General features: G+C 36.8%; 1 protein-coding gene across 1 annotated transcript; it reads right to left on the bottom strand.

Moving 5' to 3' along the window:
- Positions 1-4016: 4016 nt before the first annotated feature.
- Positions 4017-12063, bottom strand: LOC131015973 (acetyl-coenzyme A synthetase, chloroplastic/glyoxysomal). The gene is made up of 18 exons (XM_057944491.1): positions 11639-12063; positions 11419-11562; positions 11159-11314; positions 10948-11070; positions 10699-10867; positions 9916-9998; positions 8895-8996; positions 8722-8810; positions 8511-8601; positions 8030-8143; positions 7641-7717; positions 7416-7494; positions 7266-7334; positions 6354-6529; positions 6170-6226; positions 5116-5206; positions 4900-4998; positions 4017-4393 (listed from the first exon to the last, which is right to left on the bottom strand). The coding sequence occupies exons 1-18, from the start codon at positions 11822-11824 to the stop codon at positions 4208-4210; spliced, it is 2091 nt and encodes a 696-aa protein (XP_057800474.1). The 5' UTR covers positions 11825-12063; the 3' UTR covers positions 4017-4207.
- Between the last annotated feature and the right edge of the window lie 6 nt (positions 12064-12069).

Here is a 12069-nt window from a genome sequence, read left to right as displayed (position 1 = left end):
AATGAAACCTTAATATATAAATAATTCGAACCGAGCTCGAAATTCGAGCCGAGCTCGAGTTCGAGCTCATTTTAAAGCTCGAATTCAAGCTTGAGCCGGGCTAAATTTTCACGAACCGAGCCCGAGCCTGGAGGTATTCGGCTCATTTCGGTTTGTATACAGCTATTGGGTCCCGAAGGGTCACTGAACTGGTGTATGGGGGGGAGAATACACCAATAGGCTATTTTTCGAAAAAAAACCTTTGAGGAACTGAAAGAGTATCGACTGATACTGAAAGGTTTAGGCTGAAAGACAACAGTCAAAGACTGTTTCAGTTAAAACAGAGGTGTAGACTGATACTGAAATATTTTCAGTGTTTTGATTTCAGTTAGGCACAAAGCTTTAACTGAATATCCACGTAAGATTTCAGTCTAGAATTTGAAATCAGATAAGTGTTATGAATCTTACTGATTATCCAATGATTTATCAGTTAGACTAATAACACCAGCAACGGAAAATAAACTTAAAAAATAGCCTTTTTAATTAACACTTAGTCCGATTTAGGTTTCTCTTTTCAGTTTATCAGTTTCAATGTAATAAAGAGTTTGTACACAACAAAGGAAAGTAAATACTGAAAGCAATAAACAACACAAGATTTTTACGTGGTTCGCAAACAAGTTCCTACGTCCACGGTCAGTTGATCACACTAACAATCACTCTGGGCTTGTGCTTACGGGTTCACAACAAACCTTCAACTAAAACAAGCTTTCAATGCCAATACACTGGATTGGACTTCTCGTCTCCTTCTCAGCTCGCAGTTGCAAAAACTATACTCGCCTTGCTTGCGGGGGCTAAGAACTCTTGAGTTCAGACCACTGTCTCGAACTCTCTTTCTCAAACTCTCTTTTCGCTCGATTGAAAAGGGGTTCAAAATACCACATAAATTACAGAGAACATGCTCTCTGTAATCGGGGACTTAGGCTAGGAATTTTACAAGGAATTTGCCTAAGGATGTAAGAAAATTTATGTAATCAGTAAATTCATTTGGGCTTTAGATATTCTCTTATTCAATTCAAACTTTGGATATCAGTAAGTGGGCTGAGTTGCGATCTTGGCAGAGGTTCAGCTTGAGTGTTTGAATCGGTGAAGATTGAAGATAATCCTCGAGCTCTATTTATAGGCAAAGTCTTGAATAGATCCGTTAGCTAGATGGTCTTCAAGAATTCGACCGTTGTGAGATAGATTCGAATTTTGGCTGAGGCTTCAATCTGCGAGGCTCCTGATTTAATGAGGAATCACGTCTCTAGCCGTAGGAGCATGGTACTTCTAAAAAGTTAGCACCAAAAAGGAAAGCTCTGCTCAGGAAAGGACGATCTTCAATATCTCTGCATTTAATGCTGTTGTACTTGGTGTGTACGTGGCTTTTCTTTTAAGTTAAGGTTCAGTCCGATGAAAAATGTCAACGAATACTTGACTTATGTATCAGTCCGCTATTTCCACGTGGCCATCATTAGTTATTTAGTCATAACTGAATCTTCAGTGAAGTCTTCGTCCATTAAATACTTCAGTATCTGTCTTCAGTCTTTTCAGTTACGATCTTCAGTCAAGCGATCTTAAATCCGTCGATCTTCAGTCTGCCGGTCTTAAGTCTTCAAAACTTCAATCTAGCTAAATAACTGAGCTCTAACACTTGAGTTCGAAAAGATCTAGTCTAGAAGAATAAAATCTAAGAGTTTTGGTATCATCAAAACTAGGGCTAGGATATTTCATTAATTTCCCAACAACAGCCCTACGTACAACCGGGTTGACCCGCACCCAGATCCTGACCCACATCCTGATCTAAACTCGTATCATGATCCAAATCGTGTAAATATATAAATGACATTGTCTGTAATTGACACTATAACACTATTATGTTATACAAATGACATTGCGTATAAATGACACTATAACATTGTAAACGACATTGTGTATAATTGATACTATTCAGAAATATAAATGACACTTCATGTAATTGACACTATAAAATTGTAAATGATACTATAATGTTTTATCACACAAATTATTCCAAGGAAACCCATCATCTCTTCGCAACTCTGCTGTGGACGTTATGGTATGCTAGGAATGTTCTTGTTTTTCAAGGACATGAGTTCGGCCATCAAGATTATTTTATGATTGCTCAAAGAAACTTCTGGACGAAACCGGTGGGTGACCATGCTGTTCGAGTGGGCCAAAATTTGACGGTGCAGTGTAGTGAGGGACAATGAAAGCACCGATGTGATGCGGCGGTAGTGGGAGAAACAGGTGTCGGTGTTGGGATGGTTCTCCAAGGGGCTGATGGCTCTTACGCCGGCTGCCGGTTTGGGTTTCACCTTGGTCCGTTCTCAGGGGAGGAGGGAGAAGGCATTGCTGTGTTGGGAGGCCTTTCTTTGTGTAGAGAGTGGGGCATCACTAATATTGTGGTAGAGACGGACTGCCAAACATTATTTTGGACGCTCCATAATAAAGAGGATGATTTATCCTACCTGGGCAGCACTTTGCGAAAGATCCGAGACCGAGCATCTGAGATGGAGCATGTCTCTTATAGCTAGACTCCTAGGGGGGAAATGTCATAGCTGATAGATTAGTTGATTTTGCTCTTGTTGATCGTGTTTTTCTTTTCTACTCATGCCCTATTCTTGATTTGAACATTGCTTATTAATAAAACATTCACCTTTTTTCGCTCAAAAAAAATATTTTAAATGATACTATAAACTTGAAAATGACACTATAAAATTTTAAAATGTTACTGTGTCATTTATATAACTGAATAGTTTTAATTATAGGCAGTGTCATTTGTATAACCAAATAATGTCACTCACACGATTTGGCTCAGGATGCGGGTCAAAATCTTGATGCGGGTCAACTCGATTATACGGTACGTCCGATTATACCCAAGTTTTTGTGTAGAAAAAATTGATCAAAAATTAAAAGATGAATAAGTTCATATATTAAAAGATTGACTTTGCTAGAGTATATGTTATCTATCTTTCATCCCATTTCATTGGACTCACTACCAGGGACGGAGCCGGGGGGGCTAGAGCCCCCTTCCAAATTTTGAGTTTTTTTTTTTAATTTTAATTTTAAAAAATATATAGATATATGTTTATACCTATTATAAAATAATTTTTTTTATAAAAGAGTATTTGGTTATTATATTCTCTCATATATACTTAATTTAAGGATAATTTTATTATTTAAAACTATATAATCTATGAAATATTGTTTGTTATTATTACTATTATACTTGTCTTTTAATAAAAAATGCCTAATATGTATGAAATGCTAAAAAAAAATTATAATGTATTGAAACTAATTTGTAATATATAGAAAATATATAATCTATGGACATGTTGTTTGTTATTATTATTATTATGCTTGTCTTTTAATAAAAAATGTCTTAAATATACGGAATGTCCACAAAAAGTTTTGTGATATATTGAAATTATATAATCTATGAAAATATTGTTCGTTATTATTAGTATTATGCTCGTATTTTAATAAAAAAAATACCTTAAATATACAGAATGCCAAAAAAAAATCTCGGGGGCTACCGCCCCCAAACCCTGTACAAGTTCAGCCCCCCCGAACTTAATTCCTGGCTCCGTCTTGCTCACTACTAATATATTCTGGTGGTGTAGCCCAATAAACACTTTTTAATTACTTTTATCATCAGTTGTCAATCATATATATTTATTCAATTGGGATTATTAGCCACATTTTATTTTTGTAATTCTGTATGCAGCCAATAAAAACTTTTTACTTTTTTTTTTCTTTTTCCAAAAAAAAATAAAAAAATGTAGCCATAAATTCGAAATGGACATGCCATTACTCGAATTACAGTTATTCAAAACACCTTGAAATATTTAAACTTATCAGCTCGACGCTCGTAACATGGCTATGTATGCTCGACTTTGTTTCAAGACTGCCATAAAACGAAGGATCCTCAACCCTTCAAGGGGATAAAACATGGTTCGTCAACTCTTAAATTTGAACAATAACAAAAATACACCCACCTTTATTTATCAATTTAAAGTAGCAACAAACAATCTAATTATAGAAACAAAGCTCATCCACTATAATTTATTATTGGCCCCAACCAATTTACACAAGTCAAATATTACAACAATATGGTATAACAACACTGGTCCTGTAGTGAAATGGTATAACAAAATGATAAAAAAAAAAGTCAGGAATCTGCCAGTGCTATAAGCTGATCAACAACTCCAGGCTCTGCAAGTGTGCTTATATCACCAAGCTCATCTAACTGTCGCGAAGCAATTTTCCTCAAAATTCTTCTCATTATCTTTCCGCTTCTCGTCTTTGGTAGACCAGGGGCCCAGTGGATTCTGTCCGGAGATGCAAATGCTCCAATCTGAAATAAACTCACATTTTAGATATCATCAAGAAATAATAATAAACTCTAAATATAAGAGTAACACAATAGCAACCACTCTCTGTATGCTATGATCAATAACAGCTCTGACCATCATTTCCCAGCACAAATGCAATGATCATTTATTATTCAGAGGAATGCATGAATAGACAATATCAAACAGTAGGGACACGGAAAGCCTCTACTCTAGATACTAGATCAAGTTGCCCCAGTAATTGGACCCTTATGACATTGAAAATATCTCTAATTCATGTTATGTAATAGAGTTATCTGATCGAGCACAGCAAGTCAACATGACCCAAACCATATGTCAGCTAAAAGGGTTTACGGTGCAGTAAACAGCTTGTTTTTATTTTTTATGTAGTTTCAGATCCAGTAATCCTAAATATTCAACACTTGGTGCCGTATGCATCAATATAAAAATGAGTGTATCCATTAGCTCAACTTGCTTCTTCTGCACACATGATAATTATTGTTCCACGCACCTGCTTTCTCACAGTCATAATGAGACTTTTCCGGAGATCATCACTGTAAGGAACCCCTTCAACCAATGTAACGAATGCATATATGCCTTGTCCTTTAACCTAATGTCACATTAGAAATTGAAATGATTAAAGAGCCTCAACTCAGAGGCCCAAGTGTGGAGGAAAGTGGAAAACTAATGATGTATTAGAGTGATATGGAATTAGACATAAATCTACCTCATGCTCAACACCAACAACAGCGGCTTCAGCACACTGGGGGTGTGAGACTAAGGCAGATTCCACTTCTGCGGTGCCAATACGATGTCCACTGCATGTCATAAAAGAAATTTTGAACATGTAAATTCTGATGAACTAGCTCAAACTATCAAACTAAAATAAAATCAAGCCTGATTTCATAGTCAAGTTCGTTTCATGTTCTTTAAACCTTTCAAAATAGAATCTGAGACTGCTTTGCAGCTATTAACTTCCTTTGGCATCTATCATCGAAAGGAAACATCACATGTTACAGGGGATAAAGTGCTTTTTCATTTCCTGGTAGATTACAGACCTCACAAAAAGTCTGTCTGGATACAGTTAGTCTATCTTTGACACATTTATAAACAACTGAAATTTGTAGAGGTTTTTTCCAGTCAATATTAGCTTGCTCCCAAAAGTTCTCTAACATATATCATCAAGCATATTAACATGAAGGTTGAAGGTCCAAACTTCTTACAAACTCATGAGTTGTTAAACAGAACCGTCTTAAAGAGGAAGAATTCAAAGAGCTCCAAGCAAATGTTGACTCTAGATGTCTTGGATTGTGAGCTCTACTATGATGATGCAGAATAAATATCTAGCACGGTAAATAGCAACTAAAGTTTGGATTTATTTGATTGTCTCTGTAGGGCATAGAATTGACAGATCTCTAAGGGGGCGTTTACTTTTGAAGATTAGCCTTAATAGATAAAAATAAAAAGTTTAATCCCTTGTTTATTTAGATGGATTGGAACTTTGGGATATCCCAAGACCCTTGATTATTTCAATCATTTGAGCTAGTTTTGCTTGGCCTTGATTTATATCCCAATGAAAGGTGGATTGGAGAAATCCTAATCTTGAAGATAACTCAATCATGTATCTTATCCATCATGCAAAGTAAAGGCCTCCTAAGGCTACAATAGACCTGATAGGGCGCTGTATTCCATTCGATGATCATACAATCTCTGTCACTATTTGTTGTTCTGAATAGTTACCCAGTTTGAAACACCAACAAGAGAAAAACAAAGAACAGTACCTGACGTTAATAACATCATCAACTCTGCCAGTTAGCCAGTGGTAACCATCCTTGTCCCTAAATTCCCAGATGAAAATATATAAACAAAATTCAAAGAAATTGAGAGAGAAAGATAAGGAGCGAGGGCATTATTTATCTCAATTTCAATTCTAAGACCTTTTGTTTATTTCCCACAAAAACATACCTTCTGCAACCATCTCCGCTGAAATAGTAGCCAGGGAAGGCACTGAAGTAAGTTGTTTCATATCTTTCATGATCTCCAAAAAGTGTTCTGAATGCACCAGGCCAAGAGCTTTTAATACACAAATACCCACTGCATTCGCCTTCAAGTTCAGCACCCTTTTCATCCACTATGACAGGCTGCATTAACAAGTTTTAAAGGCTTAAATTTGGGATATAACTGAGTCCATTGTCAGTTTGTCACCGAACCAATTTGGAGGCTATCACAAAAGGATGGTCCAGAAAGAAGTGGTTAATATTTTAAATGAAACCGAAAGGCCCATGTATCAGCAAATTACTCAAGAAATTATCATTTAACAGAAACAACTTTCTATTGCTTGCAACATAAATTATTCTGGGGAAGTCAAATTCACCAACTAGGCTTAAGTTCAAAATAGCTTTAATCAAGATTTTGAATCTTTGATACTTAATATAAAAAGTAGGATTAACTTCCATGAAATATATTTATAAAGCAATAAAAGTTAATCAAAATTCAAAATTTCATTGACAGATTTTGAAGGGTTTATATGACAAAATAGGCATAGCACCAATTTTGACTGTTCACATTGCGTTGACCCCTTAAGTTTTTGTTGCCTCTTACAAGATCATCATACATCACGAAACAGGTAAACTAAAAGTATGACAAGAACTAACTAAACTATAACGTAAATACCAGTGCAGCATCACCCAGCATTCCCTGAATCTTTGTTTTATTTATTGTATGCGTGCTTTTGTTGAATCACATTAATAAGCTTAAAAGTACAAGTGCACGATAAGAATACAAGCATATTATAAGCAAGCATTAAGACATGCATATATAGATAATACAGATTTCAATAGTGCTATAATATGAACTTGCATTCCATTACGGCATTACCTGGACCCCGAAAAATGGGAAGGTAGCAGAACCAGGTTTCTGAGGCCAAGCACCCGGTAAAGGAGTGATCTACATGGCAATAAAGGTTAGATTTAGTTTCAAGCAGTGTATTTGCAGGAGTATAGAATCAAATGAAACACAATTATTTACCAGGAAGCCCCCAGTCTCTGTCTGCCACCAAGTGTCGGAAATGGGGCATCGTGAGTCTCCCACCACATTATAAAACCATCTGGTTGTATGGAGAGGAAAATTCAGGTTATATAAAGAGAACAAGATGCATGTAAACACTAGAACTTAAACCCATCTGAGAAAGATAGCTATTAACTATCAATTGGATGAAGCATAGAAAGAAATCTTTAAGAATAAATTGTAAACCTCCATGCGCTTGGATTAATCGGTTCGCCCACACTGCCAAGGACTCGCAAGGATTTTCGTGAATATTGGCTGACATGCTGCAAGTTATACATAATAAAATCAGCACTGTGATTTAAGCTCAGTCTGTCTCATTTTTCTAAGTTTTATTTCTTTTTGGAACCATAAAAAGTGATTAACCAACTATCAGGAGCAACACAATACTCCAAAAATCATGGTAAAATATATAATGTTGAATGGCTAAACCTTTGAAGGTCTGATTCAATAGCTTGAGTAATATATAAGATAAAAACTAGTCACTCTTTATCAGAAAATGTACATGGGGACATTTGGACACATATTACAGATTTTGTGAAATAATATGCACTAAAAAGGTAGTTGGGTATTCTTGCCTCATCTCCTTCACGCATCAATGATCGTACCAATGTTGGTGCAGTGTAGAATATAGAAACCTTGTATTTGTCAACTATGTCCCAGCAACGGCCAGAATCAGGATAATTAGGAGCCTGCAGGATGTTCGATGGCAATTTCAAGATGTAATTTTTTTATGTCAGGCATGCCTACATATGACTCCAGCCATGCTAAACCATGAAATAAAATTTTCAGTCCACACAACAAAATTAGAGAATATCAGATATGACAAAAATTTGGCATCAACTTCCTATGAGTAGAATATTTTTAATAGCTTAGAGCCCTAAAGATTTCATCTGCACGTTTGTAATTGTTGTAATTAAGAAAATTCTATTTGTGCTAGAATGTCACAGCAGGATTCATGAAGAATCCACATCACAATAGAGCAGTAAGCAATTTATTTTAGATTCCAAGCAGAGTTATGTAATAAAAACAATTGGTCCACAGGTACTAAAAAAATACCCCTTCAAAGACGACAACAGTAGCTCCATTCAGCATAGGCCCATAAGTGACATAGCTATGCCCAGTAATCCAACCACAATCAGCTGTACACCTGAGCAGTGAAGATACAGGTCAGGCAGAGAACAAATCAGAAAGGCAGGGTAAATGATAATCACCACTGGAATCACAAATTAAGGTGACAAGGGAAAGAATTAGATCAGGTTTGGCATACCAGTATACGTCTGAGGATTTATAGTCAAATGCATACTTAAATGTTGTAGCTGTATACACCATGTACCCTCCAGTTGTATGCAGAACTCCCTTCCAAATCAACCAATGTAACTTTCTTGAGCAAGTTCATGCACAGAAAAAGTACAATATCTCACAATTCCAAAACTTTAATACCTTGGGTTTTCCAGTGCTCCCACTGGTATAAAGCAAGAAAAGTGGATCTTCTGCATCCACCCATTCCACATCACAAGAAGTCGGATACTTAGAAAGAACGTCCTGCAAAACATGAGAACAAGAATGATTGCATGGTGAGATGCAACTATTATCTGGATCTACAGTTTTGTCAGCTAGACTTTGCATATACCTGTAAATCTTGAATATAAAATATTCAATTTGAATAGCAACATGTCATACTTTCTTTTGGTCTTCTACTATTCATGCAACCATTAAATATTAAAAAATATTTAAGGAATTGAAATCTTGTCAGATAACTGCATAGAAGCAATAGGACAAATGCAGATATGTTTGATTCCAAACCAATATAAGTTATCACTTATCAGTCAAGATTTCCAGACACCTTTCAAAAGATAGCGAGCACGCCTAAGCTGAGGCTACTTTAAGCAGCTCATAAGGGAGCTAAAATAGATCCTTCGTGTCCTTATATAGCATATAATGATGACCATATGGCTAGTCAAACAAGAAAACAGTGGTAGCTTCAAAATACATATATTGTAATGTGCAATCCCTATAATAATTAACTGTTAAATATGGATAATATCAGGTACTGGGTACTTGACTTTAGTGGTAGAAAATTATTTAGAGGATGTTTCGTTGAGAGTTTTTGAGTCCTCGAATTGTACATTAGTAAAATTAGTGTTTGATTTAGAATTTAGGTGTGTTATGTGAGGCAGAAATAAATTGCAGCATGCGATTTTTACTATAGATGTCAAATCGTGTAATTGTAAGCGAGAAGTAGAATTAAAAGATTTGGGTTCAAGTTCTATAAAGTATAAACAAAATATTTAGACTAGAAGTTCTAAAATGTGTCTCGAAGTTCTCAAACACACGAGTTCTTACTTGGCTGCGTGTCTGTAGCAGTTTCATATTCAGTTATAAACTAAGTTTCCTTTATGTTGCCTTTATGTACAATTTCACATAAGACTACGTGAACTTGAAGGTTCATTTATCAACGCACCTGCCACCAAATATCTCGTCCCTCGACCCACTTAGTGCTTTCCTTCTTCAAGGCAGATTCATTTGCATAGGTCAAGCAAACATCTGCAGAACAGAGAGTTTCTGAGTACTACAAGGGACCCAATTGCCATATCTTTCTTAAATATTGTACCCGTGAAACAATACTTAATAAAACTGCTCAATCATTCACAGGATACTACAGGGAAGCCAATTGCCATATTTTTTGAAACGTTGTACACATAACACAACACTTCATAAACTGCTCAATAAATCTATAACATTGAAGCAAATCAGCATAGTAAATATGCAATTCAGTGGTTAAGTATCTGATGGGACATACTTCAATGTGATAGAAAGAAAGAAGTACCAAGCAATAAGCATAGGAATCATTGCAATTATGCAATGGATAAAGTTAGCACTAGAGGGTTGTCATAAGGGATTTGTGTTAATTTGCTTTCATGTTATAAACTTCTACACTCATAAATTAATCAACATAAAATGCATGTGCAGAGACCTCCATTTGTGTTATCATATTGATATGATATATGTTAGTTAAATCCAGTTTTTATCTCTTGTTTCCTATAACACCATCTGACACAACTTAAATCTTTCCTGATGTTGAAAATGACAGCTATAGCTTTAAGATTCAGAATGTTATGGTTGTCTGATGAGTATTAGGCTTCTACTTCACACCATTCCCATCCCTGTTCCCAACCAAAAACAGTTTTATCTAACGAAAAGCTCTAGTAATAACTAATAAGAAGGTGAAATTCCATATAATTACCTACAACTGTGCCATTCTTTGCAGAGTCAGCTAGTGATGTGTCAACTATGTCTTTTAGATGGATGACCTTAGGTCCTCTTTTTACAGCATTGCAGGTTAAAACAACCTTTGGTTTGCAATCCGCGATCCTTTGGGAAAGAGATTCAGATGAGAATCCTGCAAAAACAATCTGAGCAAACAAGCAGGTCAGTGTTTATGCTACTGAGGAGTTGATAAATGAAGATGCTAGTTGTGTCAGAAAGGCAATACCGAGTGAACAGCACCAATGCGAGCACAAGCAAGCATAGCTATGGGCAATTCCATGAGCATGGGTAGATAAATCAAAACAGCATCACCCTTTCGGACACCAATGTCTTTCAAGTAATTTGCAAGCTGTTAGCAAAAAAGTTAAGTGGGAAAGTTGAGCGGCTGATATGCAAGTTGCAAGAAGGCATGGAGGTAGAGCAAAGTGAAAAATAACCTGGCAAACTTTGTGGAGGAGTTGGTTGTAAGTCAGAGTGGCGTCAACACCGAGCTCGTTCCCTTCCCAATAGATTGCAATCTTCTCACCGTTACCGGCAGCAATGTTAGCATCCACGCAGTTGTAACATATGTTGGTCATCCCGCCCTTGAACCACTGACTCCCAAACAGAAATTGAAAGCAAATGTTGATTAAAATGTGCAGAGAGCAAGCAAAGGAAATGAAAGCAAAAAGGATGGGGGATGAGATGACTGACAGACCTCAATGTTGATCCTGCCCTTGCGAACGTCGAAATTCTCAGAGTAAACTGGCGTCCCCCATTTCTGTTTCCAGTAGAACTGGGAAGCAATGTCGGACCAGAATCCGGCAGGGTCCTCAATGGACCGTTTGTACATTTCGAGATACTGCAGCAGCGCAAGGCGAATTCGATTGAGTTGGTTTGACAAATAGAAAAGAAAAGTAGAGAAGGCGAGAGAGAACCTTGTCGGGGGAGGGAACGAGAGCCTGGGCAGAGAAATCCGGATTGGAGACGACGAGATCGTGCTCCTCGGAAGCAAGGGCGTCGCCGAGGATGACGGTATTCGATCGGGAGGCGGCGGAGGACATAGAGTGGACGTGGCGAAGATGGTAAGAAGATCCAGCGGCGTTGGGGAGTGTATCGGCCATGGCGGGAGATCGACGGCGAAGGTTGACCAAGGCGGCAGAAGGTATTCTTGACTGAGACTCGGAAGCTAGCTTGGACTTTGCAATTGAAATCCCAAGATTACTATTAGTAATACTATTCGTATCATATAATAATGATAATAATAGGGGAGGCCGAGGCTCACGCACCAAACACGGTTGGGATATAAAATCACTAAAACTGTTAATATATATAGAGGAAGAGGAAGAAGATATAAAATCAAAGCTAA

Source organism: Salvia miltiorrhiza, chromosome 3 (genome assembly GCF_028751815.1).
Source record: "Salvia miltiorrhiza cultivar Shanhuang (shh) chromosome 3, IMPLAD_Smil_shh, whole genome shotgun sequence".
NCBI classification, from domain to species: domain Eukaryota; kingdom Viridiplantae; phylum Streptophyta; class Magnoliopsida; order Lamiales; family Lamiaceae; genus Salvia; species Salvia miltiorrhiza.
This window is presented reverse-complemented; position numbering and strand designations above follow the sequence as displayed.

What these genes read in the sequence shown, in the direction of transcription:
- LOC131015973 (XM_057944491.1), bottom strand. Translation starts at nt 11,824, where the DNA reads ATGGCCGATACACTCCCCAACGCCGCTGGATCTTCTTACCATCTTCGC. An exon ending in TCGTTCCCTCCCCCGACAAG is followed by an intron (nt 11,563 to 11,638) that starts GTTCTCTCTCGC and finishes GCGCTGCTGCAG; the next exon opens with TATCTCGAAATGTACAAACG. An exon ending in CTGTTGTCGTCTTTGAAGGG is followed by an intron (nt 8,144 to 8,510) that starts GTATTTTTTTAG and finishes AACATCCTGCAG; the next exon opens with GCTCCTAATTATCCTGATTC.